This window comes from Micropterus salmoides, unplaced genomic scaffold (assembly GCF_014851395.1).
Source record: "Micropterus salmoides isolate LMB-PRFRI ecotype aquatic unplaced genomic scaffold, ASM1485139v1 Ms_hic_scaffold_4197, whole genome shotgun sequence".
Lineage (NCBI taxonomy): Eukaryota > Metazoa > Chordata > Actinopteri > Centrarchiformes > Centrarchidae > Micropterus > Micropterus salmoides.
Window position 1 is genome coordinate 1 of NW_024043592.1, and position 27231 is coordinate 27231.

General features: G+C 40.5%; 2 protein-coding genes across 2 annotated transcripts; one reads left to right on the plus strand and one right to left on the minus strand.

Moving 5' to 3' along the window:
* Positions 1-31: 31 nt before the first annotated feature.
* Positions 32-12515, minus strand: LOC119887493 (transmembrane protein 231-like; the record flags this gene model as incomplete). Its single annotated transcript, XM_038698280.1, is given in 5 exon segments — positions 32-113; positions 6471-6614; positions 11458-11586; positions 11741-11907; positions 12069-12515. Coding segments are annotated over 5 exon segments (661 nt in total), but the record flags the coding sequence as incomplete, so codon positions are not given.
* Positions 12516-17057: 4542 nt separating this feature from the next.
* Positions 17058-25992, plus strand: LOC119887495 (gamma-aminobutyric acid receptor-associated protein-like 2). The gene is made up of 4 exons (XM_038698281.1): positions 17058-17272; positions 18634-18689; positions 21561-21733; positions 25631-25992. Exons 1-4 carry the CDS (start codon positions 17239-17241, stop codon positions 25743-25745), a joined length of 378 nt encoding a protein of 125 aa, XP_038554209.1. The 5' UTR covers positions 17058-17238; the 3' UTR covers positions 25746-25992.
* The last annotated feature ends 1239 nt before the right edge of the window (positions 25993-27231 follow it).

Genomic DNA, 27231 nt, shown 5'->3' on the forward strand with positions numbered 1-27231 from the left:
CAGCCAAAATAAGAGCCTTTTGTCAACTTACAGTTTCTATCCTGGTAGCTTCCAATTATGTTGTCAAGGTCATACGCACTTGCAAAGGGGCTGGAGCCATCGATCACTGACACCTAGGCATCAACAGAGAAAAAAGACAGACAGATCAAATACCAGATTAGTGACAGGTCATTTTAATATTGTCCATTCATTTTACACTATAATGCAGGGCTTTTCAGTCTGACACTGGGGACACCCCCAGAAAAAAAAAGGCCGGCAACAAACTGGAGACCAAGACACGAGTCTAAAGGTTTGAGTACGATACCAAAGGCTGACATCAGGGCAGCTGGACTGAAGGCCAGTGACAGGGCAGCAGGGCTGGAGCCCATCCAGAAGAACCAGAAGTGGCTGCTGCAGTTCAGTTATAGAGGCAGAATGTTGTTGCAACTCAGCAGACTCAGCAAGTTGTTGCAGCTACTCAGCAGAGTGAGGGATGTGCTGTAGCACAGGTGTTAAAATCATTTGCAGCTCTGTGACTGAAGCAGGAGGTCTCTGCAGCATTGCAGTGTCAGGGTGCTGCAGTAGTGCAATGGTGACAGGGATCTGCAGCAGCTCAGCAGTGTCAGGGGGTTGGCTGACAGGCAGGCAGGTAGCTAGTCACCGATGCACAAGCAGGCTGGGGAATCAGGTAGTTAGATGCTAGCTAGCAGGAGACACAGAGTCAAGTTTAGGGCTAGCGTGCTGGGAGCTAGCAGGGGTGACCAGGAACCTCTCTCCCCTCCAGGTCACTGATTCCACAGCCACGGAATTGTAGACAATGCTTGTGATTCCACCAGACGCAACGCAGTGTGTTTCAGAAGCATCCCAGAAGTGGCTCTGCTCCGCCGAGAGCATACACAGCAAATCTATTTTAGACAAAAGCCCCGTCAAGCAGAACAGAGCAGATGAACCAGGCAGAAAGTCAGACACAGAAACGGCACATAGAATCTAGCCAATTTAACACCCTGTGAAGACTCCCCATCATATTCAACAGTTAACACAATTAAAACAGACAAAAAGTAACCATTAACTACATAGCCTACATAGTGTCATTAAATGGTCTTCAAATGACATTAATATTGTCTATCGCAATTATTTCTGGGACAGTATATCGCCCAACAAAAGTAGTTATTGTGACAGGCCTACATGCAGGTACACAGGCTGCTGGCATGATCAATCGCAGACATAAACAAATGCACTGTCAGCAGAGTGGCATATTTTACAAACCAAGAGCAAACTGTTATATTAAGACAAATACGACATAGTCTAAGTAACACAGCTGGAGAGAGAAAACCGCCGATAGTGTGAATGCCTGAATGAACAGGCGTAGCCTATAAAAATGTGTTGATTTGATGTGTTCTTATGGCGTCTACGTAAACATCAGCCTTATTCTTTCAGCCTTATTCTTTCAGCTCAGCTGTGGTTGCTCCACCTCACCTTTTAAGAACTTTTTGTTACTTCAAAAATGAGATTTATTTGACGCACTCAAAAGTGTCCCACACATTGTTCTAAATGAACTTCATAAAGCAATTGTTCATCTCAACAATTAGGCTACTGAAAACTCCCGTACATAACCTGCGCTCACAACGCAAGAGGTGGGGCACTACGTGACCAGTCTGTAAGATAGCTACTAACCTAAAATAAAAAGCCTACGTTCATATTAAATCTTTTTAAAATATCACTACCAACTGCTCATAATATTCATAAAACTTGGAATGTTTAAACTCTCTCAATGAAGACTTTTATGGGGCTGGGGAGTCTACAATTGACCTTAGCATGGGAATAGTCAGGGGTAGGATATCAGCGGGCGTGGCTGTCCTATGGAATAAGAAGCTAGACTCAATAATAAATGTGTTTTTTTTATCTTAAATGTGTATACACCATATCAATGCTGTCAGAATGAGGATGAATATTTAAATAGGCTTGCCTTCATCAGTTCCTTTATTCAAAACATTAACACCTCTTGCGTTTATGTCATTGGAGATATGAATGCGGATATCTCGGATAAGAAGTCACGATTTGCCAAACATAATTCAATTCTGTGAAGATAATCACATATTGTCAAGCAGAGTATTGTTGCCCACAAACAGTTGTACTTACATTAGCGAGGCCTGGCACACTACATCATGGCTGGACCACTGTATCAGTACAGCTGATGCACATGCCTCCCTGGGGTGTATGTACATTTTGTATGGGGTAACAACATGTGAGCATATACCTCTTGCTATGGTGAGAAATGCTGAACAAATACCTGTGCTATCCAGATGTGGAAACAGTGTCAACACAGAAGTATTAGACTGGTCAACACTCAAAAAGGAAGACATTTCTGCCGATTATGCACATACAGATAAGTCATTAGGTAATATCCAACTACCTCTAGATGCTGTGTAGGGACATTAACTGTGGATGAGAAGCATAGGAGAGATATATGCTCCATGTATGCTGACATAGTTCATGATCTATATGAATGCAGTAAGCCCTATTATAAACATAAAAGAACCATAATAACAAGCCTGGCTGGAGGGAGTATGTGGCTGGATATCATACGGAGGCACAAGAGGCCACTAAATCATGGGCTATTGCTGGTAGACCTCGACAAGGTCCTGTGTTTGAGCATAAGAAGCTCACTAATGCAAAATATAATTATGCCATTCGCTTTATATATAAAAATGAGCAGGCCATGAGGGCTTCCATGGCAAGGAAGCTCATAGGTAACAATGTTAATGATTTTTGGAAAGAAGTGAGAGTTCTTAACAACTGCAAGACATTTCTACCATGCACTGTTGAAGGAATCTCCGGACCAGACAAAATTGCAGCAGTTATGGCGACAGCACTTTAGTTGGATTGCATTTCTGCTGAACATCTTAAAAATGCCAGTATAAGACTAGCTCTTTTGCTCGCCATTTGTTTTACTGTTTTTATGATACAGGGTGTATTGCCAGACTTAATGTTGGCTGTTGCATGTACGGTTGGTGTAAAGATATCTCTGTTTAAAGCATATTGCACACCTTTCTATACTGCGCACTTGTGGTCAAATTATAGAAAGGCAAGTTTATTGAAATTCAAAGTAGCATATAACTACGCAATGACAATATTACTCACACGACCAAGATGGTGTAGTGCAAGTGAGAAGTTTGTGGCTGCAAGAGTAAGGACCTTTCATGCTCTTTTAAGAAACCTAATGTTTAGATTCATGTGCTGGTTTAATGGGTCACAAAATGAAATAATAATGGGCTTAACTAACATAAGGCTAAGTACTACACGATACCAATACCGTATATAGAAACACTGGTATAATTGTCTCCTGGTAGAACAACGATTTTCTTTTGAAATAAATTTTATACTTTTCATTTTTCTAACCATGATTTACTATGGTATTTTTTTATATGTAGGTATATGTGAATGCATGTGCGTTTGTGGATATGTTTTTATGTATTATTGTGGGTGAGATTTGGACCTTGAGTATGTAATAAAGTTTTGATTGATTCATTCAGCCTCACATAAGTAAAATGAAACTCATTTAATTAAATGGCTGCAACAGGCTTTGTGAAATGGACTTGGGAGCAAATAAAAAATATAAAACACATTTCAAAGCAGTAAGTAGGCTTACTGTAAAATCCTATAATAAGTAGTAGCTTACAAGGCTTTCAATCAGTCTCTGTAGGATGATATCGCTATGCTAAAGTTTCTCCGCATCACCACAGCAAACATAAGCAGCCTATAAAACAGTCTGCAGGATCTGCTACAGATAGTGATTTCCCAAGAGAGCGGATTGCTCAGTAGGCGGCGTTTTTATAGAGTTGATCTATAACATAACCTGATCCGGAGCAGGTTAGCTGTTCAGTATAGGTTACCATGGTGATCTACCCCAGTAAGAAGTGACCACAGTACTGGTACTGAAAACCCAGGGTTAATCCTGAAGTTATCTGGATAAGCTCAAATCCGGCTTTGTGGTACAGGCCCCTGGTAATGATGATGCAAAAATCCAGCAAGCAACAAGGACCACGGTTGAAAGGCAGAGGACAAACAGGATGGCAAACAGGATGGCAAACAAGCAGATAGCAAACAGGATGAACTAATATTGTGACAGAGAAGTGACTGGGTGTATGTGCTGAGTGGCTGATGAGGTAATTAGTTGCATGTGAGGAGTGGCCACAGTAGGCCATGTAACTGCAGGGCTGATTAGGGAAGTGAGAATGGGGCTGTGGTGAACAAGTTAATTGTAAATAATTGCCCTTTCCTAACCAAATAATCCAAATGGTTGCCACAAATATTTGAATATCCTAATTATTGTATGTATATATTCCATTATATTTACTGGAGATTATCCAGCTTGATACTTGCCTGTGACTGAAGTGAAATGAATTAACGATATTGCTGAATTTATCCATTTCAAAACAGTATGAATATGACTTGTATAAAAAATATTATATCAAATACACATCATTCGTTTGATCTAGCTCCGACAGACGGCTTATGCACTTTTATTTTGAAGGCAGCAACGTAACAAAAATAACAACACAGAGAAGTTTGGCAGAAGTTAGCAGACCGAGAGCAATCACAACTTGGATTAATTTTTATGAAAAGCTGTTTTGATTCTTTTTATCGGTGGACCCTTACAGACAAAAGGAATATTAATAATCAAGGAATGGACACAGTCTGACTTAATGAGCTCTTCAAAAGGTAACGGAAGTCGGCACTTTTTTTCCCTCATCTCTTGTACCATGTTGGTCACACCGGTAAGTCTGTATGAATCAAACTTTGGGGCTCGTTGTTTCCGTTGCATGTCCACTGACATCTAGGCCTGTGTTTGTCAAAATGTGTTCCCATACCAGGCCAGTAAAAGGGGCAGGTGGCTATTTGGGACTCTGCTATTAATTGAAGTTTTATGGTAATTCAAACTGAGCATGTCAAGTTAGCCCACATACTGCATTATCCTTACTTTGATCATTTTGGAGTAGCAACATTCATAGCTCGCGTATGGGTTTCAATTCTTGTTTAAAAACACACGCATATTAGCAAGGACAAGAAACCAAACAAACAAAGGAAGCAGATAATACCCTTCCAAAAGTGTCTCCCTGTAGCACTTAATGCAATTTACTATTCTACTCTACTCTGGACATGTGGTACCAACACACCAGAGACAAATTACACATTTCAATCACTAATCACAAACTCCACCTACCAATGCACAGCTTTCCTTCATACCTTACCAAGTCCACCTGCTAAGGCCCTGAGAAGAGAGAAAAAGGTGGACAAATTGCACTACTCCAAGTTACCAAAAACACAACAAAGGCCAAAAGAAACAGATCCATCCGACGAGCCCCCATTTGTCACATGACATGACATGACAAGCCATAAAGTAACATGATTCGCCTGTGGTTTCACTCTGATGGCCTGTGTTTTAAGTTAAAGTAAGAAAGATGTTTTGTTGATATACAACCTATGGTTGTACGTGATCGTTTTTCAGATTAGAGGTTGATGTCTAGTAAAGTGGAGGTGAAAGTCCGCTCTTGCAGGAAACTCCACCCTTTAGAGATATAAACAAGGTCTTCCTGATGTCAGATGTGTTGATCTCGCGCACATATATAGTATATAAGAAGAGGGTCAAGAGTTTTCATTTTTTAAATCTATATTATTTGAGTTTATAATATTCATTAATGCATTTTAAAACTTGTTTTTTGAGATAACATATTTTATATGTATCCCCTGATGATGAATTGTTTTGATCAGCAAAGAAGGCACAATTAGCTAATGTGACATCAACAGTTAAAAGACAAGCACCTTCATTTATAGGACTATAGGAGCAGGGGAAGCCTTTCTCTCCTTTTGAAGACAGAAAGCGATGAGGAAAATAGAATGAGGGATGACATGAATTCATTGAATTCTGCATTTGGAGTGATGCATTTGAAACAGATTATTTTTATTTCTGCATGCATTTAAGGTTATGTAAGAGAAGGGATGTTCATTTATTTTGTTTATTATTTATTTTGCAAAGTGTGGCCTACTATATTCGGCCTTTATGCGTTGGAAGTTAATGAAATGTTTATGAGAATACTGGTGCGATGACTATATTTGCACCGTTCACTCTAGGCCAAGTTTTTTCTCGCTTCTCTTACATGTATCTCCTGATCCTACCTCATCTCATCAATCCTATCATATGAGTTCCTGGCTCTCTACTGCACCTTGTCCCATTCATACATTTGCCTTTTCGCTCATTTTCTTTGGTGATTGTTTTGCATGCTCGACAACCACCCCAGCTTCACCTTCCTGCAGAGTGCTCTGCCAGGATCTGCTGCAGCCTTGGACCATGTGAACTATAGAGTTTCAGGGTGTGTCAAAATATTTTCCCATGTCGTTCTAGACTGCTCTACTTGAATTCGTATTGGTGCAAAACCAAGAGTGAGATAACTGGTGGATAGGAGAAAGACAGTGAGTCTGTGTCCTCTCACATTGTAAATGTTGAACAGTCCTCGGTGAGGCAGGGGTGTCTTCTGCTGCAGCCTCAGGTCTCCGCTGATGAACAGCTTAGCTCCGGGGACAGAAGAAGAGTGCTGCACATAGGCCAGGCTCTGCATCACTACTGTGGACATCCGCTGGAAAAACACAAAGAAATGCACACAGGAAAGGATGTGTGGCTCATTCAGTGTAATAGCAACAGTATCAGTTGACTATATTCTAAAGCCATCTAACCAAACTGACTGATAATATGACCATACACATGCGGTAATTATTCTTGTAGCAGGTAGACTGAAAGAGATAATGGTACTTGCTCCAGGGGCAAAACAGCACACTATACTTATGAATATGTGATATTGTGCCACGAGGTCTTGCGAGATTAAAACAATATTTCTATTAGGGGAAAACCTGTCTGGCGAGATTCACACAATGGACACTTTTCACACACTGTCACATCAATTTTCTCACACACTGAAAAACAAATGAGTAACTGATAACGTCAACTCGCTTTGCAAGTCATCTTCACCCAGCTGAAGTGACACCCGCATACACCGAGATAAGGGACCCAGAGTTTTTCTATATATACGTAAAAACCTGAGCGCAAACTTGTTCTGTTTGGGACTGTGAGCTGCACTTTATTGGAGGCGTTTAAGTTAATATTTGTGTGGATTTGTGGTGAGATTGCGGCCTGATCACATGTGTTTCATAGAGCTGACCCCAAATAGTCGAAGATTCGATGCTGCGATGGGCGGAGCCTGATTCGACTGTCAATGTCACAGTCGAAGCTTCACAGCAAAACAAGGATCATGCCATATTAGCGATATGGGGCTGCTCAACGTTTTAGAACTACCAGTTTCCTCCCAATACGTTAATATACAGCCTATTACAATATACATTTCAAAGTTTAATGCTGTAAATAAACATGTAAAAGGAAAAAACTTTCACTAAATGTTTTTAAAGTGGTAGAATAAATCCAACCCTGGGTCGTCAGTGCGCATGTGTAGGCGTAGCGTTTATACAGTCTATGGTGTAGCCTAGCGGCAGAAGAAGAACCCTTGCTGAAGAGACCGAGCCCCAGCTTCACTGGTGTTGTGCCAGTGTGGAGTTGTCCGCACCTCGCGGGACTTTCAGATAATCTATCACCATCGAAGAATCACAAAAAGAATATAATATCGTTTCTTGAAATAGACACGCTAGGAACAGCATGGCATGCAAGCAAAACTCTGCACAAGACCGGTGAATGACAAGCGAGAGAGAGAAAGAGAAAGGGCCTTCAAAAAGCCTCAGTTTAGCTGGAAATTTACAGTTTAAGTTGAATGAATAGCAATCACCATGCACAAAAATTCACATGATTCGACTATAGGCAGGACTTGACAATTCTGAGTCGACTATGTAAATCCTTAGTAGGGACAGCCCTAGTTTTCAGTTAATTTAGCTTTCCACCTCCTTGTCTCATCCAGTAAAGTCCCAAATGGGGTTCTGTGTCTGTCATATGGTCTGAAGGGCCTATTACCATATCAGCAGAGCAATAATGTAATGCACAGCAGAGTATAGGGTTGGCTGACTTCAAAAGAATTATGAATTCTGCTTAAATGATGACATTAGTCTCATAATATTAAGAATTATTTCTGGACAGGTCAGAGAACACAGATGTGTAAGAGAGATTATGAATGTGCAGAAAGTTTTGTACATGAGCAGAAAACCTGCTGAAACAGAGGAGCACCTGAATTTTGTATTTCCCTCTACATAAATAAAAACATTTCCACCATAAATTGATAGAGAAAAGGCAGATATTGGTGCAAAAAAAAATCACCAGAACGCAGGAAATTAAGTGTTTCAAATTTCTCAAAATTTTCATAATTTTCATAACTTAGTATTGAACTTTAAAAAAAAAAGTGTTAAAATCTCGTCTGGTCTCACTCCAGTAAAATATATGAGGATAATACAGGTGCTGGGCATATAATTAGAATATCATCAAAAAGTTGATTTATTTCAGTAATTCCATTCAAAAAGAGAAACTTGTATAATGTATACATTCATTCCACACAGACTGATATATTTCAAGTGTTCATTCCTTTTAATTTTGATGATTCTAACTGACAACTAATGAAAATCCCAAAATCAGTATCTCAGAAAATTAGAATATTGTGAAAAGGTTCAATATTGAAGACACCTGGTGCCACACTCTAATCAGCTAATTAACTCAAAACACCTGCAAAGGCCTTTAAATGGTCTCTCAGTCTAGTTCTGTAGGCTACACAATCATGGGGAAGACTGCTGACTTGACAGCTGTCCAAAAGACGACCATTGACACCTTGCACAAGGAGGGCAAGACACAAAAAGTCATTGCTAAAGAGGCTGGCTGTTCACAGAGCTCTGTGTCCAAGCACATTAATAGAGAGGCGAAGGGAAGGAAAAGATGTACAAGCAGTAGGGATAACCGCACCCACTTCATGCTTCCTGCTGCTGACCAACTTTATGGAGATGCAGATTTCATTTTCCAACAGGACTTGGCACCTGCACACAGTGCCAAAGCTACCAGTACCTGGTTTAAGGACCATGGTATCCCTGTTCTTAATTGGCTAGCAAACTCGTCTGACCTTAACCCTATAGAAAATCTATGGGGTATTGTGAAGAGGAAGATGCGATACGCCAGACCCAACAATGCAGAAGAGCTGAAGGCCACTATCAGAGCAACCTGGGCTCTCATAACACCTGAGCAGTGCCACAGACTGATGGACTCCCTGCCACGCCGCATTGCTGCAGTAATTCAGGCAAAAGGAGCCCCAACTAAGTATTGAGTGTTGTACATGCTCATACTTTTCATGTTCACACTTTTCAGTTGGCCAACATTTCTAAAAATCATTTTTTGTATTGGTCTTAAGTAATATTCTAATTTTCAGAGATCCTGAATTTGGGATTTTCATTAGTTGTCAGTTTTAATCATCGCAATTAAATTAAATAAACATTTGAAATATAAGTCTGTGTGTAATGAATGAATATAATATCCACGTTTCACTTTTTGAATGGAATTACTGAAATAAATCAACTTTTTGATGATATTCTAATTATATGACCAGCACCTGTACATATTAGTCCCTGAACTTCAGTACAAGTTGTGTGTGAAAATACTTGAATGTGAATTGTAATACAACATTTGAACTAACATGGAAAAATGGTATGGTATAAATGTGGTTTCTCAAAATATTACTGCTTTATTTTCCACACAGATATGAGGGATATATTTTGAATGTGCAGAATGTTTTGAGGATGAGGAGAAAATTTGCTGAAACAAAGAACCTATTAAATTCCAAGAGTTTATAAATGAATTAAAATGAATTAATTTCTCACTGACATGAAAAGGTACCACATGCTCATTTAAAGAGGTACACCAAACAAAGACACAATAGAGGAGGGAAAAAACTAAATCATGCCTGCATGTAGGGCTGAATGATTTGGGGAAAAAATCTAATCGCGATTTTTCTGCTAGATATTGTGATTACGATTTGATTTGCAATTTTTTGTATTGAAGTTTTGCTAAAGTTCAATATTCACTGCCAGTCCATTTTTGATGGAAGTCATGTCAAGCAGCACCGAGCAGATGAACCAGGCAAGAAGTCAGACACAGAACAGCACAGAGAATCCAGTCGATTTCCAAAATAAAACACCTTTTGCAGACTCCAAGTTGTACATCAACAGTAAACACAGTTAACAGACTAAAGAAAGAAACTATTTATTTATTTAAAATCAAGGACACTGAACAAATAAGCAAAATCTGAGCAAGTCAGCAAAATCAGACAGGCAAAATGCTCTTATTCTGAAATGCTCCATGTGGATCTGTAAGGTTAGCCTGCAGAGAGCAGACCTGTTATCCGTAGTTGAAGCAAACAAAATGACAAACTAACAACACGCTAACAACGTGTAGGCTGAACGCTCCGCTGCTGAAGCACTTCAGTGTGAGTTGACGCCGGACAAAACCGCGGAACAGGAGGCGCATGGAGCGTGAGACTGGCGACCAGGTCTGTCGCACAAGGATGACAACGGAATAAATATGTAACTGCGTGACTGTATAATTAACCCACATTTTAATCGCCGTCTTCACGATAAGCTAATCGCGTTCTTTTCAAATTTCAATTTCGATTTGAAAACAATTAATCGTTCAGCCCTACCTGCATGTGTGCTGACTCAGCAGGGATGATATTGAGAAAAGATGATCTACAAGAGAAACAGATCTGAAAGCAAAACAGAATACCCGAGAGCCTTTTTGTCTTATTTTGCATTATATGTTTTATCTTTTGAATTGTCACCTCTAACATGAATTTTGTGTTTTCCTTTGTATAATATAGACATTTCCACCATAAATTGATGCATAAAAGGCAGAAATTGGTGCAGAATATTTCACCAGAATGCAGTTATTAAGTGTTAAATGCTCAGAATTTTATGGGGGCCCCCACTTAATGTGTCCCCACCAATGTTGAAAAAACCTACGCTCTTGCATTTCAACAACACAATTACATGGGGGATGATTCCCAGACACCTGGTTAGGTTTGGTCTCCCGATTTAGGTTATGGTGTTTGGAGGTTGGAGGAAGTATGCTGATTAACCACAATATTCATCAGTGACCGTGATTATTGACTTGGCTTTTCATCTATACGTGCTTTAAAATTGTGAGTTTGGCAGCTGAACTTTTAAAACTAAATTCCTGAGGATTGAAGAGTGATGTCTGGCCTACTCATAAATACACCAACCTCAGCAATACCGAATCTCATTCCAAACTGTATTGAAAAGTTGGCAGCTCTAATGTAGTAATGATCAGATCCAACACACAGTGACTTAAATCACTGACTGTAATTTTTCAGGTAATTACTCAGGAAAAGTACTACCATCTTACTAGTGGCATAGATCTATGAAGCATCTGTATGTCATGTATATACTGTGAGTGTGCACAGACTAGGTTAGGTACTGCAGTGGCATACATACAAAGAGCTGGTAGCTGAAGGTGAGCAGCAGTTGGACACTGTACACCTGTTCCTCAGGTTTTAGAGGTAGCTGCAGTTGAAAATTCAGAAGATCCAACTTCCCGTCCTGGTTCTGGTCTTCTTCTCTCACCTGTAGAGTGTATTCACCCACAGCCATTGCATTTTTTGACATCGTTAAAACATCTAATGTGATTATGAATTAAATGCAGGCAAACCCACAGAGGCCCCCACAAGCCACAGGGGACAATGGTATACATTTGAGGGAACTGTGGTAAATCTCTTACAGAAACAGCAGGGATCCGGAGGTTGGCCCCAAGCATGTTGTTAAGATGGGGAAAGGTGCTCCAGGCCACATAGTCTCCCTGAGTACTGGTTGCTGCCACCAGCAGAGTCTGGTACTGGAACCTCACAACCGGTTGTTCCTCATAAGTGCTTCTTTTGATCCAGAAACCTAAATGTGAAAATAGAAAACATGGCTTTAAACATCGAGCATGCATTTCTACTTGTTTAACAAAAGCGTTGAAATATCGGTGTATTTAAAACTCAACATTTAGCAATCACGACAGAAGCAGTGACCATAATAGTTGAGCGTTTGACATCACAGCTGTGTACCTTGGCTCCTGTAAGCAACCAGCAGAGGTGGGATGTAGGTGAGGCAGAGAACAACAACCAGAAACAGAGTGGCTTTTGTGCAAACACTCGTTTTGTACCGAATCAAAGCCGGATGAGAATACACTTCATAGAAAGCCATAGGTAACGCAATAAATAGTGTTCGTAACCGCCAGTGTTGTGTATCAAGTCAGCCGGCTAGCCTGTTAATGCTCAAGCTAACATAACGTTAGCTGCTAACTGAGTGGATAAGCCCGGAGGACTAACGCGAGTGAAACTATCACAGACAACAAACACAGCTATTAACCGTCGTTAAGTAATATCCATCCAACAGCCTTCGAAATGCAGTCGTCTTTCAAGGCGCATTAATAAGCTATTTACGTTAGCACCCTAGCTTATGTAGAACCACGCACCGCGCCATGTTTTAGCTTAGCTTAGCGTCTCACGGTTACCATGGCTGCCAGTAGTAGCAATCATGCTGCATTCAAGCAATGTTGGTCCAGTCGTGGGTGGGAACAATGTGAACCGTAAATTAGCTACTTTTGCGGCGTATTTGGATTCCTCAACAAGTGAATCCAGACCCAATCGAACTGTGTTAGTCCTTAATAAGCTGAATTGATTGTATGACTGTAAATATATGATTTTATTTATATGTAATTAACAGCAATGATGGCTTTGCAGCCATTTTGCTTTGTTAACACTATGTGGAAGCAGTGGCGCACAAACATCTGGGGCCCCTACATATGCACCCTCAGCAGTCCCCCACCCCCTTTAATATTACCATTGTCACACCTATACAAATATATAATTACTATGCAGCATTTCATCCAAACAAATAAGACATTCCTTGAATCACACTTTATTTGCAGAATTACAATTTACAATTGATTTCCAACAAGTGTGCCCAATATGTTGAAACAACTAGCATTATAAAAATATATATAAACCTAAAGGCACAATCTATATACAACAATGGTAGCCCATCCATCCATCCATCCATCGTCAACTGTTTATCCTGTGTACAGGGTCGCAGGGAACAATGGTAGCCCCAATAATAAAACTGAAATCACAAGATTAGAACCTGCTATCACTCTCAAACTGATGACTGGTCTCAATACAGAGAGTAATGTTGCATGAGAATGTTGATTTACAGGAGAAAACATATATAAAAGCAATACAGAATGCCCAAAAGCCTTAGTGTATTATATTAGATTATTATATTGAATTGTCAGCTGGCACCTGAATTTTTGTCTAAAATATAACAAAAAATATTCTTCTACTTCCTTTTAATTGGCTGATGTACTACTCACTGTGAAACTTTGACTGGGAAAATGGAAATATAGAAATATATATAAAATATATATATTATTATATATATATAAGTATATTCTGTTCTGCTTGTCTGATTTTAGCAGGAAATCAAACCTGGTGACAGGCATTTAGAATAATTATATAGAAACAATTTTCTCGTTGACCATTTGCTTATGTAGGTCATATGGAGGCATCAGTATTAAATTGAGACAGTTTTCTAACAAGTTAAAAGCTTCTCTTTAACTTTAACTGACTAGTATTTCTGGTGCTGACTAAGAATGTGTAGCAACGTTTAATCGACTGGTCGACTAATCCCACACATCCTTTGTATAGATGTTAAAACGAGACTGTAATTGCAGTTCTATGAATTCTGGATGACAGTCAGGTATTATAACTAGACATTAAACTATCTGAAACGGCTGAAATGCATCTGTAAGCCATCAGGAGAGGTAGAGGAACATTGGAGAAATGATCAATTCAATTCAGTTTTATTTATATAGCGCCAAATCACAACAACAGTTATCTCAGAGCGCTTTTCATAAAAGAGCAGGTCTAGACCGTACTCTGTTATGATATTTACAGAAACCCAACAGTTCCCACCAAGAGCAGCACTAGGCGACAGAGGCAAGGAAAAACTTCCTTTTAAGAGGCAGAAACCTCGAGCAGAACCATGGCTCAGGGTGGGCGGCCATCTGCCTCGACCAGTTGGGGGTGAGAGAGAGAGAGTGCAAGAGAGGAACAGAGAGAGAGAGAGAGAGGGATGGAAGGAGAGAGAGAGGGGAGGGAGGCAGCCTACACAATACACACACAGAGGTACAGACAGTGAAGGTGATGTTGCTATAGACTAAATGAAAAATGGCACAGATATGTATAGTAGTGTTAATGATAATAATCGTAATGTTAATGATTTTAATTACAATAATAGCAATAGGACTAGTAACAATAATTGTAGCAGAGGGTGTTGAGCAGGAACCTGGCGACCAGGTCTGTCGCACAAGGATGACAACAGAATGAATATGTAACTGCGTGACTGTATAATTAACCCACATTTTAATCGCCGTCTTCACGATGGGCTAATCGCGTTCTTTTCAAATTTCAATTTCGATTTGAAAACAATTAATCGTTCAGCCCTACCTGCATGTGTGCTGACTCAGCAGGGATGATATTGAGAAAAGATGATCTACAGGAGAAACAGATCTGAAAGCAACACAGAATACCCGAGAGCCTTTTTGTCTTATTTTCCATTATATGTTTTATCTATAATGGGAACGCAGGAACACGGGGGCAGCAGGTTACTCGCAACCACAGATCCAGACTCCACAGCTCCAGAGCCAGAAACACCTGCAGGAAGTGATGGGAAGAGAGAGGAGAGGGATGAGAAAGCACAAAACTACCGGAAAGGGGAGAAGTCGAGTTAGTAACATGCATTAATGAGGTTGCATACAAAGGGAGAGAAAGAAGAGGAGAGAGGAGCTCAGTGCATCATGGGAAATCCCCAGGCAGTCTAGGCCTATAGCAGCATAACTAAGGGATGGTTCAGGACTCACCTGAGCCAGCCCTAACTATAAGCTTAATCAAAGAGGAAAGTCTTAAGCCTACTCTTAAATGTGGAGATGGTGTCTGCCTCCTGAACCCAAACTGGAACCTGGTTCCACAGGAGAGGAGCTTGATAGCTGAAAGCTCTGGCTCCTAGTCTACAATCAGACAGCAGTGATTTGCGGGACGGACAGGTGATTCACCCAACCCTCACCACACTTTATATAAACAAGATTAATGAGCAATATTTATAACAATAACTTTAGTAAAATAGCCAGAGTCAGGATGCCATGTGCCATTGTGCCACTATGTGCCCCTTCCAGCCGAACTCCTCCTAAGAGCAACTTGTTCCCTTGTTCTGTTTTATATCTAAATCTGCATTTTTCCACTGCAGAGGCACTATCCACAGCATTGAGGAGTAAATATTAGTATAATATTATTTAATTTAAATATAACATTAAATAAAAAGTATAATGTTAATTTAATAGTATACTGTTGTGTATGTGATGTGAACAAAGTTTGTCCACTTCAAATATCTTCCTATTGGAACTAGTGTATGACAAGTGGACAGGGGTCATATCCCCCTGTTGCTAATGATTTGGGAGCTGAAAGAGTAATATGTTGGTCTCTGGGGCTGTGTGTCACTCTTGCCAAATATCAGAATAGCAGGAAATCTGCCATGTGGAATACCTTTCAAATAGTGTAGTAACGCTTCCCAAATGTCAGAATGACACGTACCAGGCCTGGTTCCTGGAGGAAAACGCAGAGTACCACAAACACCCATTCCAAGTGACTCAGGGGGGCCTGAAACACACTCCCACAGAATGTGCTGTTACACATGGCCTGGGTTCAGCCAAAATAACAGGCTGTGACATGGGTCTACAATAGCAGTACCTTTGCACTTTGCGCTCTCTTGTCCAATGGAAATACCTTACAAAGTGTGTAAGTGACAACACAACCTCTTTGTGTCTACCCATGTGATTTGTTACAAGCACATTTGTCTACTTTGTTTCTCATTTGCCTGTCTGTGTTTGATACCAGAGCTAATCAGTCCCTCCAGGCAGCTGAGACAGAGAGAGAGAGCATTTCTGATATTTCCTCTTTTCAGCAATGAAAAAACCCATTACCAATTCATTTTAAAAAACACATTATTTTTGACTGAAAAAAGGGATGATTAAATGTAGATATCAGTATTTCAGTATTCATATTTTATTAACTAACTGTATGTTTTGTATATGTAGTGTTAATTTGCAACGACACTGGTAAAGAAATTCAGCATCCTTAGAAACTGGCGAAAAACCTAGTGTATGACTTCCTATGTTTACTGTTGTTATTGTGGCAGAAGACGTCCTTTTCCAGGGCCTTTTCTGATTCAGTATTGTAAATTTTAAGAGTTAGGAAATAACTGACGCAAATGTTTCAACCGCAACATTTACATTTACATGTTCCCAGGGCCGCCCACAAGGGGGGGAAAAGGGGAAAGCATTCTGGGGCCCAGCTGCTAGGGGGCCCATGTAGTCCAGCACTAGTGATGTTCATTGTAAATATGAGCAAAGATAACCAAATTTTATTTTGAACCAAAAAACTCACCATTACTTATTAAAATAAATGTAATGTTGTTTTAGTAAAATATAGCCTGTTTCATAATGAAAACATGTTGTTGCATGCAAGTCAGAACATCAGAAGTACACCACATGCGCAGGCCATCTATGTGTTTATGTAGAAGAGAGAGAGAGAGAGAGCACAGCATGCATTGACATGAGTAAAGCAGATTTGCAGAGGGCCCATTTGCTGGACCTTTTCAGGGGCCCAGTCATTTCTGTGGGCAGGCCTGCATGTTCCCTTCAGACACTCCTTTCAGTTCCTACATGTGGTACAATCTTTGCTTTTGCCTGGAATTGTTGTTAAATGCACATTGCAATGAAATAACTTTTAATGTGCGCAGTAAAATTGATTATATAATATTACTAAAACAGTTTTGCTATATAATTCTATAAATGATTTCATTCTGTATCCAAAATAAATGCCTTAGCAATCCCCTGCATGTACTAGTCTGCATTGTTTTTTAAAGGACTGAATTCGTGGACGGACTGATTCTGTCCGACAGCACCTGAAGGTAGCATCACCACCACCACCTTTCTGTCAGACAGTGACGTCACCTCACATCCAGAAGGACAGTTGGGAGCTTCGGGCAGAGAGACATTGTTGACGTTTTGTTTTGATCGCTTTTGCCTGGACTTTTGGACAGTACGCTGACATTATCCGCTGATTTCGAAGCCCACCTTTCAGCGCTACCATCACGCCACAGAGCGGGGATCCAGCAAAGATGAAATGGATGTTTAAAGAGGACCATTCCCTCGGTAAAGGGATTTGGATTGTTATGAAACCAGAGATGTTAATAGTGTCATGCACCCTCCTTTCTGTTTAGCTGTCTCCGCGTCGATTTTGCCATATCATCCCACACAGGTGCATGCTTGCTTGCCACGGCGCCCTGTAAATTACAATTACATCAATCCATCATGGCTAACCTTGCAGGACTAGCAACAAATGCTAACGTGTTCTTCCTACATGTCAAATGGCCAAAACCGGGTTCATCTTCTACATTGCTGATCCATCAAATTAGTCAGCTGGTTTCTCCCTGGCACGTGTCTGTTTTGCATGGAGACATTTCATCGCCAAATTCCATTTAAGTATCTGACAATTTAATGTTGCCTTGCTTATATTAAATTCTTGGTAGAAAACCATTGGTAGAAAATGCCTTCAGACGTGTCAGAAATTCGTTAAGCGTGGTAGTTAATTCTGCACAAAAACACCACCAAGAAGCACTTTCTGTCAGTAGGAGGCCTACCTAAACTTTTTGTATTGCTTCACAGTGCTTGGTAGGCTACTGCCTTCCAGGGTTTATTTTGCTGGCAAAGGGAAGTGATAATTTCATGCAAAACAATAAAAACAGCAGCAGGAAATTTGATTTGAAAAACTAATCAGTGTGTTTTGCATAGATGCCGAGTGTTTCATTAGTATTTGTTCTTGAACTTGTATCTTGTTCCTCTAATGTGAACATTTTAAGCTCTCTGGAGGAGTATTTATTTAAAAGATGGTGTAAAGTTGTTTCCATGCCCAGATAGCTGGGGCAGGTTGTTTTGCAGCTCTATGAGTGCAATTTCAGCCACTCAGCTCCTCTCAGCTTCTGTGTTCATATTCTCTTCAGATAATCTCAAGTGTTCTTTTTAAAGAAAGGCTGCTGCGGGATTATTAGAGATGTTTCCAAAAGTAGGCCTCTTATCTGGGCTAATGAATGCATGCGACATGTTGAACTTAAATGGATCCGCAACATCATTATCACCCATCACCTTCCCCTCCCCCCTCTGGCTTCTGTTCAGTGTCTGCCTGCCGCATCTGGTCCTGCCCACAAAGCATACTGGAAATAGACCCATTATGACTTGGTCTGTGATAATGATAAGTACTTAAATGTTTAGTATCACTTAATAAAGACAATTGATGTGATTCATTACTTAAACTTAACAGTAATGACTATTCGTTGAGGACAAAAATTGAACTAAAATCCTCGCACTTTGACTTGTCCACTGCCAGCTTTGATGCTGAACACTATATCGGACAAGGTTGGCTGTATTTGGCAGTGAGGCATGAGAGGAGGTTCCCAAGAGGCTTCACTTATCCCTTTAATCTCTGACTTCCTGTTTGTTTCCTGTCTCTCCCCCAGAGCACCGATGTGTGGAGTCAGCCAAAATACGCAACAAATACCCTGACAGAGTACCGGTGAGTGAGGGGGAGGTGGTGTTTCTTTGCAGTGGAATGGGCATTAAAGGTACAGATAAAGTGAGGGACTGAAAGTCAAGAGATAAGCAGTGAGTGCGAAAGAAAGAAGAGAATGAGTGACGTAGAAGTGATTTGGATGCAGCTCCGAGAACCAGAGTTCCAGCTGTGACCCCAATGAAAAATCCCACTTTTCCATAACTTTCCTTAACTGAGTCTGAGTCCCTCCATGGCTTACAGAGTTTCTCCTGTCTGCTTTGGTAATCTCTTGAAAACCATCTATGAAGATACCTCAATGTATACCACAAAGTGACCTATTAGTACAGTTCCCTGATGTTCACTGACTATATGTTAACAAAGCTATACAGGATGTGACCCACACCCCCAGTGCCACTGCTACTAGTAATTACAGTGGTGTGGGTTATTGGCCCTCAGGTTTGATTCAGCAGGTAGTGGCCAGTCTATCCTTGCTCTCCTCCGCTGATACACGCTGTATGGGGTACACCCACATATTTTCAATGTTCTTTTTGCAATAGAACATTGAAAATATTTTGGATAAAACAAAGGTTTTCTACTTTGTGACAATGCTTCTAAACATGGGTTTGAACAAGGCATATCCACGTCAAGTTTTTTTAAGATAAGTAACTTAAATGTATTCTTTATAAATTGAGTATTTACTATCTATATTTTGTTTGGTGTATGTTTATCACTAAATAATGCACTAGTCTACATACTGTATTCATACCATACTGCCTTAGTCATAGCCCGTACATAGACTGTACATACCTGTAGCAATAGACATTCATGAAGACACATATTTATATTATATATCATTCATAGGGCTGGGTGATAAAACGATAATTCACTTTACTAGAGAAAGAGATTTACTAATCATATTTTTAGAAAAAAGTTTATCATAATAGTTTTGAATGTTCTACCTCAGATCAGTGATCCACAGTTTGGTATTAAGTGTTTGTCATGTTGAGACCATAAAGTATAGTTTAACCACACAATTAACCATCTGGCCCTTCAATTTTCATTCAGGGGCAAAAATCGCCACCTTTAAACTTGAAAGAAATAACGATTTGACATTTATCATGATAATTATCGATATTGAATGATATGAAATGTTTTTATCTTGATAACATTTTGGCCATATTGCCCATCCCAATCATTCATACCTTACACTTTTTATAATAATGTATGATATTTTATTTAATTACCACTTAAGCACTTCTGGCTAGATGCTAACAGCATTTTGTTGCTTTGTACCTAGTGACATGCGCAATGACAACAAAGTTGAATCCAAATGTAATCTAATATTCCACTGTAATAGGACACAGACACAATAATAAGAGCTTGTTAGCTAGAGTTAGCTTGCAAGCTAGCACTTTTGTTTTCCATCAACAACTTTAATGAGCTTGTGATAAGGATACTTTTGGCCATGTTCAAACCAAATATGTGCTCATTTCATCTAATCATTTATTTATATGAAAATATTTTCCTGAATTGTGGCTCTAAACTTGGTCCAAATGTTGTTACGTAGCTTTTGTCATGCTGTCAAACATACTGTATACAAGAGAAACATCAAACTATTTTTATTTTGGAAAATAAAAATAACACAGTGTAATACAAATATCAGAACTAATGTATCAAGTATAAGCAAAAAACTCACAGTTGCTTGCAACTGTTGATATGTGATGACACATCTCACACTGGCTATCAAAGCACACCCCGCTGTAAACATGTCTGAAAAACCTGTGAATTAACCTTTGCTAGTGCTGTCAGGAAGGGAATATAACAGCGCTGAAAACTGACACCTCAGGTCAGAGCGCATACAGGGGGACATTGTGGAAAACCTGCCTGGCCCTATATGCATACCAAGAGCCTTTTGTGTGGATGATAATCCCTGTTAAACTCAATCTTTTAATTAGCTCTTTCATTCTTCACCTGCTTAATGGGAGGACTGCTGGGAGAACAGGACACACAGTCAGTGAACACAAAAACTTTCTCCCATTGTTTGGGCTCATTCCATTGTTAGATTTTATATAACACAATGGGTTCAACACTGGACAGGATTGTAAACACGAGCATGGTAGAACTGCGCAACGGATAAAGTAACTGAAATGCAAAAGTAATGCGCATAGTGACAAACCCACAGACAATTATCACCCAAGTGTGCCGTTTCCCTCACTATGCAAAGGTTTTAGTGTCTTTCAGCTCATTGATTTGGTTTTACGACTAGCAACTGTCCTGTTTTGATTCAGTCATTGCACTGTATTTTTCTGTCACAGCAAGCAGCTGTTTTCAGTAAAAATGCTCTTGCACATACCCACTGCCCAGCACCAAATGCCTGATAGACACAGACAAAGGAACCAACTAGCTGGTAAAACTTAGTGGAGCATTTAGCAGCTGATATTTCCCTCAGGGCTTGTCGGAAACCAAACCAGACCTAAAATGAGAGGGAAAGTGCTTACATTTGTCAGGTGGCAGAAACACGACAAATAAATAATAATGTTTGGGAAATCCTCAAATGGTAATGCTAATAATTGAGCTTTAAGCATTCCTGACATTTCATGACAACTGCACATAAACAAGGTCCCTGCAGTGGCCATTATAGGACATGTAGGCTTGTCAGGCTCAGTGCATACACTTACTGTGTATGCTACCGCAATTTTATCAGCTAGAGCAACCATTAGACACATGTCATAAGAACAGGACTCACTCCGGACACAGTTGTAAGCCTGACATGGTTTACTTCATTGCGTTCAGCTGAGTCTGACAAACTGATATCACATCCTATAATAGCAGTAAAGTTTCTGTTACAGCAGTGAACTCACATTCACATTTTTTCTGTTAAATTTTGTGCTCCAGGTGATAGTGGAGAAGGTTTCTGGCTCTCAGATAGTGGACATTGATAAGAGGAAGTACCTGGTGCCCTCTGACATCACAGTGGCCCAGTTCATGTGGATTATCAGGAAACGTATCCAGCTGCCTTCAGAGAAAGCCATCTTCCTCTTTGTCGACAAAACAGTCCCCCAATCCAGGTGAGAGCAACACTACATTCTGCAGTTGTAATAATGGAAGGAAGTTGCAGTAAGACATTGAAATCTTAGCTAAATGAAAGACAGAATTGTTTACTGTTATATATCATGTATCTATGTCATTGGTGGTGTGAAGCACTGAAGCAGATTTCTCCCCCAAAAGGTGACCAGGTGGCACACAATGGTATTATGGTGGTATTGTGCTTCTTGGCTTTTTCCCATTTTCCTTTTTTGTGCATGTAATAGGTTTGCAAAGTGAAAAAGCCCAAAGTCCACCCCAAACGGAGTTCCCATCTCCCACGGAAACTCTGCTCTGAACTGCCTAAAAACAGCTCGTTTGTAGTTCAGCCATTTCCCTTTCATCCCTGTGTCGTCACAGGGATGAAAGCTAAATGCGCCTCATATAACGCTCGCCAAGCGGCTAGTCCGATATGCCCTCAAAAACACAGGTGGTTTCTGATTGGCTAGTAGTCCTTAACTAGGAAGTGCGCATGTGCAACACCCAACAAAGATCATGTAGAGGCAAGATGTATCACTCCATAGCTAAAATGAAGCCTTTAACACACTGGGAGAAAAGAGGAGCTGCAGCAATGTGCAGTCTAACAAAAAATATGGTGTTTTTTTGAAAATTAAACCATGTAAACCTGTTCTGGTACAACCCCTAAATAGGATTTTGAACCTGAAAATAAGCATAATACCACCTCTTTAAATCTATTGCAGAGGCCACTAGAAGCTGTGGTCAGTTTTTAGAATCAATATTGAGAGAATTTATTGATGATGAACTGCTATTTGTAGCAGTTTTAAAACTGCAGAAAAAAAGGTTAGCGTAATTCTGTAAAGGGACTTTTTTGCCAAAAATCTTTATGATGAGTACTTCATCCTCAGCACTGCTCTACTGAATTTATTTTATTTCCATTTACCATTTTTAGAATTGATTTTATATTACTGTATATTGTCAGCTATGTAGCAGAAGGGAGGTACAAACTCAAAAAAGAAAGCCTATGACTCAAAGCCACATATATGGATACCTGAATGCTTGGAAATCAACAGGACACTAATAGCCTTCATCAAGAACTCAATGGGGCTGTGGAAAACAAGTCTGGAAGCCAACTCAAAACCAATTGCACAAGTCACCATCAAGTGGGGCATATACCAAGGCGATGCACTATCCCTGCTGCTGTTCTGCGTAGGCCTGAACCCCCTCAGCCAGATCATCACAAAAACTGGCTACGGATACCGGTTCTGAAGTTGAACAACCATCAGTCACCTCCTCTACATGGATGACATCAAGCTGTATACCAGAAATGAGCGAGACATCGACTCACTGATCCACACTACCAGGACCTACAGCAACGACATTGGAATGTCGTTTGGACTGGACGCATGGTATCAAAAAGAGGGAAGATGATCAGAACCAAGGGGATTGAACTACCAGAAGGCCACATTGCAGATGTTCAGGACAGCTACAAAATACCATGGGGTGCCGCAGGCTAACGGAAACCATGAGGAGGCAGCAAGGAAGTCCGCCACAGCCAAATACCTACAGAGAGTAAGGCAGGTCGTGAAAAGTCAGCTGAATGGGGAAGAACAACATCCGAGCCATCAACACATACACGTCAGTCATCAGATACCCCGCTGGTATAATAAACTGGCCAAAGGAGGAAATAGAGGCCACTGACATCAAGACGAGAAAGCTCCTCACAATGCATGGAGGGTTTCGCCCCAAATCCAGCACCCTAAGACTGTACACCAAGCGTAGCGAGGGAGGCCGAGGGCTAGTGAGTGTCAAGACCACTGTCCAGGATGAAACGACAAAGATCCAGCAGTACATCAGGAAGATGGCCCCAAAGATGAAGGGCTTAGTGAATACCTCAGGCAGCAGAAACCCGAAGGTGAGGACAGGAAGACAAGAACCTTCATGGAGAGACAAGCCGCTGCACGGCATGTACCACAGACAAATAGAAGAAGTGGCTGATATCAAGAAATCCTACCAGTGGCTGGAAAAGGCTGGACTGAAGGACAGCACAGAAGCACTAATCATGGCGGCACAAGAACAGGCACTCAGTACAAGATCAATAGAGGCTGGGGTCTACCACACCAGGCAGGACCCCAGGTGCAGACTGTGCAAGGATGCCCCTGAGACAGTACAGCACATAACAGCAGGGTGTAAGATGCAGGCAGAAAGTGCGTACATGGAACGCCATAACCAGGTAGCTGGCATAGTGTACAGGAACATCTGCAATGATTATGGGCTGGAAGTCCCAAGGTCAAAATGGAAGACACCTCCTAAGGTAGTTGAGAATGACCGAGCTAAGATCCTGTGGGACTTCAAGATCCAGATTGACAAACTGGTGATGGCTAACCAACCATACATCGTGTTGATCGACCAACAGCAGAAGAAGGCTGCAGTGATGGATGTGGCAATCCCAGGCGACAGCAACATCAAGAAGAAGGAACACGAGAAGCTTGAGAAATACCAAGTGCTGAAAGAGGAGCTAGAAAAGATGTGGAAAATAGGAGCAACAGTGACCTGAGCTTGAGGATGACACATACCACCCCTCAAGGGGTAAGAGGGGGATTTTCAAACAAACGGACAAACAGCGCTGTTTGTCCGTTTTCAGCTACTGTATAAACATGACGATGCAACGTGGCGACGTCCATAGAAGGGGGTGCCCGCGGTTATGTAGATAAAATGGGTCATTCTAAGGTAATAAAAACAATTGCTTATTGCGTAAGGTCTTTACACACCACTGATAACATGGTTATATTGCATTTCTATCAATAGATCCTCAGAAAAATTACGCACTGAACCTTTAAGGATAGAAAAACTATATATACAATAGTAAATATGAAGAATATGCATTAAAGATTAGATGTGGGGAGAAACAATTTTCTATATTCGGGATTCGTTGATTCGTGGCGAGTCAAGAAAGTGTGTGAAAAATATCAATTGTATGACTCATGTTCAATGCTGCTGCTCTCCCAGGCTCTGTTCTGGGAGAGAAAAAAACTGAGCAGGCTTCAATCAGACAACAGAAATGTCACTGATTAAGTCAGGGCATATCTCTCCTATCTTAACCTTATCTGTATGCAGCTTTTCAAGCCTCTGACTTCCTCTTAACCTCTTTCAGAATGCCACCCTTCTCCTTACTAAAGAATGCCATGGCGAACTTACACAGATCTTTTAAAAAAGAGCTGTCGGCATTTCTGTATTGCAATTTATCATATATGTTCTCAGACAGACATATAAACTGATACCGATATATATCTGCAATAAGCTAAAATTGGCCTGGCTGATTTAACTTGCCTAGCTCTACTTGACAGCGCTCTCTGGGGGCAACCTATGTAATGGTAACACTGTTTCTAAATATTTCAAACATACAGTATATTTAGCATTTCATTTACACTGCTGTTACCAGCTGTATACAGTATATGAGATCAGCTAAAATCATGTAATAATATCTGCCTGGCTGATTTATTGGTCGGGCTGAATGGATGATGCCTAGAGAAACGTGGGAATTGGAAATAACATGAATAATGAATTCTTTATTGTATGTTCAATAACGAGGACAATACAACCCTTTTTATAACGTCTTTCAGGTCTACAGGGAAAAGTGTTTGGAAATTCAAAAGAGCCATTCTGGGTGGACGCCGCCTTTTGTACATTTGTTTTCGTATCTGCAGCATTTTTGTAATTGGAATGCATTATTCCTAAATGTTTGTGCTTTTGCTCTTGTATGTGTTTCTGTCCTTTGGGATCACTGTAGGCTTTTGAACTGATTTCAAAATTCTGTCGATCAGCACAAAATAACCACTATTAGAGGCTTTAGTCTGCACAAACCCAAATTACAGATGTAAATATAATTGATTCTAAAGTCTGGTTTCTGCTGTGTTTTGCAGTCTGACTATGGGCCAGCTGTACGACAAGGAGAAGGACGAGGACGGCTTTCTGTACGTGGCCTACAGCGGAGAAAACACCTTTGGTTACAAGGCCTTTTATACAACACGGGGTTAACACTTCACTGAAAACCAGTGTCACACACACACACACACACACACACACACACACACACACACACACACACACACACAGTAGGACCCAACAAATACTGGTGCACATTGGCCTTTACATGTGTTACTCAAGTAATGCATCTACACACTTTGCGCAGTCATTTATGGTCTTTTTGATACAAAAAAATACACATTCATGGTGAAAATTAACTACACCAAAATACTACAATAAACAAACTTGTTGGTCTTTTTGTCATGATTACTGTTTAAGGTCAGTTGTGGAGAGAAATATCTTTACACTGCCGTACGAATAACAATTGCCACACATTACACGCACGTCAGATATCATTAATTTTCCAGGTATCGACATCAGTATTAGATTTAAAAAGAAATAAAAACTCCTTTAGGCTCTGACACACAACACACACACACACACACGTCCATCATCACACATCATTTCTTTCAATCCAGCTTTGTTGTCACAGATATTTGGTTCGGCTGGAGTGAGAAAGACCCAATAATCATGTGACTAGAATCATTAACCACAATATGGATGTTATTTGTATGGCTCATAATATTCTTTATGTAACTTTAACTCCACAGGTACACTCAGCACTATGATAGGCTATGAGAATGACTATAGCATTTGAAAATGGCAGCTCATGCTGTTTGCAATGTGAATGATCCCTGTAAGCTGTTAGGAGGCAGCCAGTGTAAGGTGTGTCCAGCTCTCGGCCTGGGACCACACCAGTCCCTGGGTGTTCCTGAGTGCTTCCTGCCTGGCTATTATGTATTTGCACTTTATGTTGGCTGAATAGTCAAGCTGGATTCCGACTCATGATGCCAACAGCAAGTCATGTAACCTCAGTGAACTGCTAAAGAAATCCAACACTTTACTTGAAGTTTATTGTGTCAAACTGTGATATACAGTATGTTTATGTTGTCATCACAGAGCAACAATCTGAAAATTGCCATCACTTAGCAGAAAACTCACCCTGTTACTCTTCTTATATTATCAGTCTGTGACGCAGTGATGAAGTGTTCACTTAATCTTCTCTCCCTCAGCCTGAGTCATCTTCATCTGCATCAGTTAGTAGTTCCTCCTCCACTCCCCAGAATGCCTTTCATTGTTTTGGTCTTCTGCTCTGCAATCCCAGCTGTTATCAGAAAGGTTCAGATAACCCACTGAACACTACCTGCTCAGAGACACAGAGACTAGAGACCACAGTGCGAGTAACTTATAAGCCATGTTGTGTTTTGTGTAAAAGGCATGCCATAATGATCATGAACTGAGTGGCTAACACGCTACAAATTAACTTACATGTCCTGTCTCTGGAGTTTGTTTTAAGGCATTTGGAAAATGTAAGAAATCGTTGCCGCAACAGTATAGGAAGCGCAGGTCATATAATAACTTTGTATGTAGCATTGGAAGAGGATCTAAACCAGGATTCTCCCTTTAAGACTCACTACTCACCAAACTTTTTACTCAG

What these genes read in the sequence shown, in the direction of transcription:
- LOC119887495 (XM_038698281.1), top strand. Translation starts at nt 17,239, where the DNA reads ATGAAATGGATGTTTAAAGAGGACCATTCCCTCG. An exon ending in TAAAGAGGACCATTCCCTCG is followed by an intron (nt 17,273 to 18,633) that starts GTAAAGGGATTT and finishes TCTCTCCCCCAG; the next exon opens with AGCACCGATGTGTGGAGTCA. An exon ending in AAAACAGTCCCCCAATCCAG is followed by an intron (nt 21,734 to 25,630) that starts GTGAGAGCAACA and finishes TGTGTTTTGCAG; the next exon opens with TCTGACTATGGGCCAGCTGT.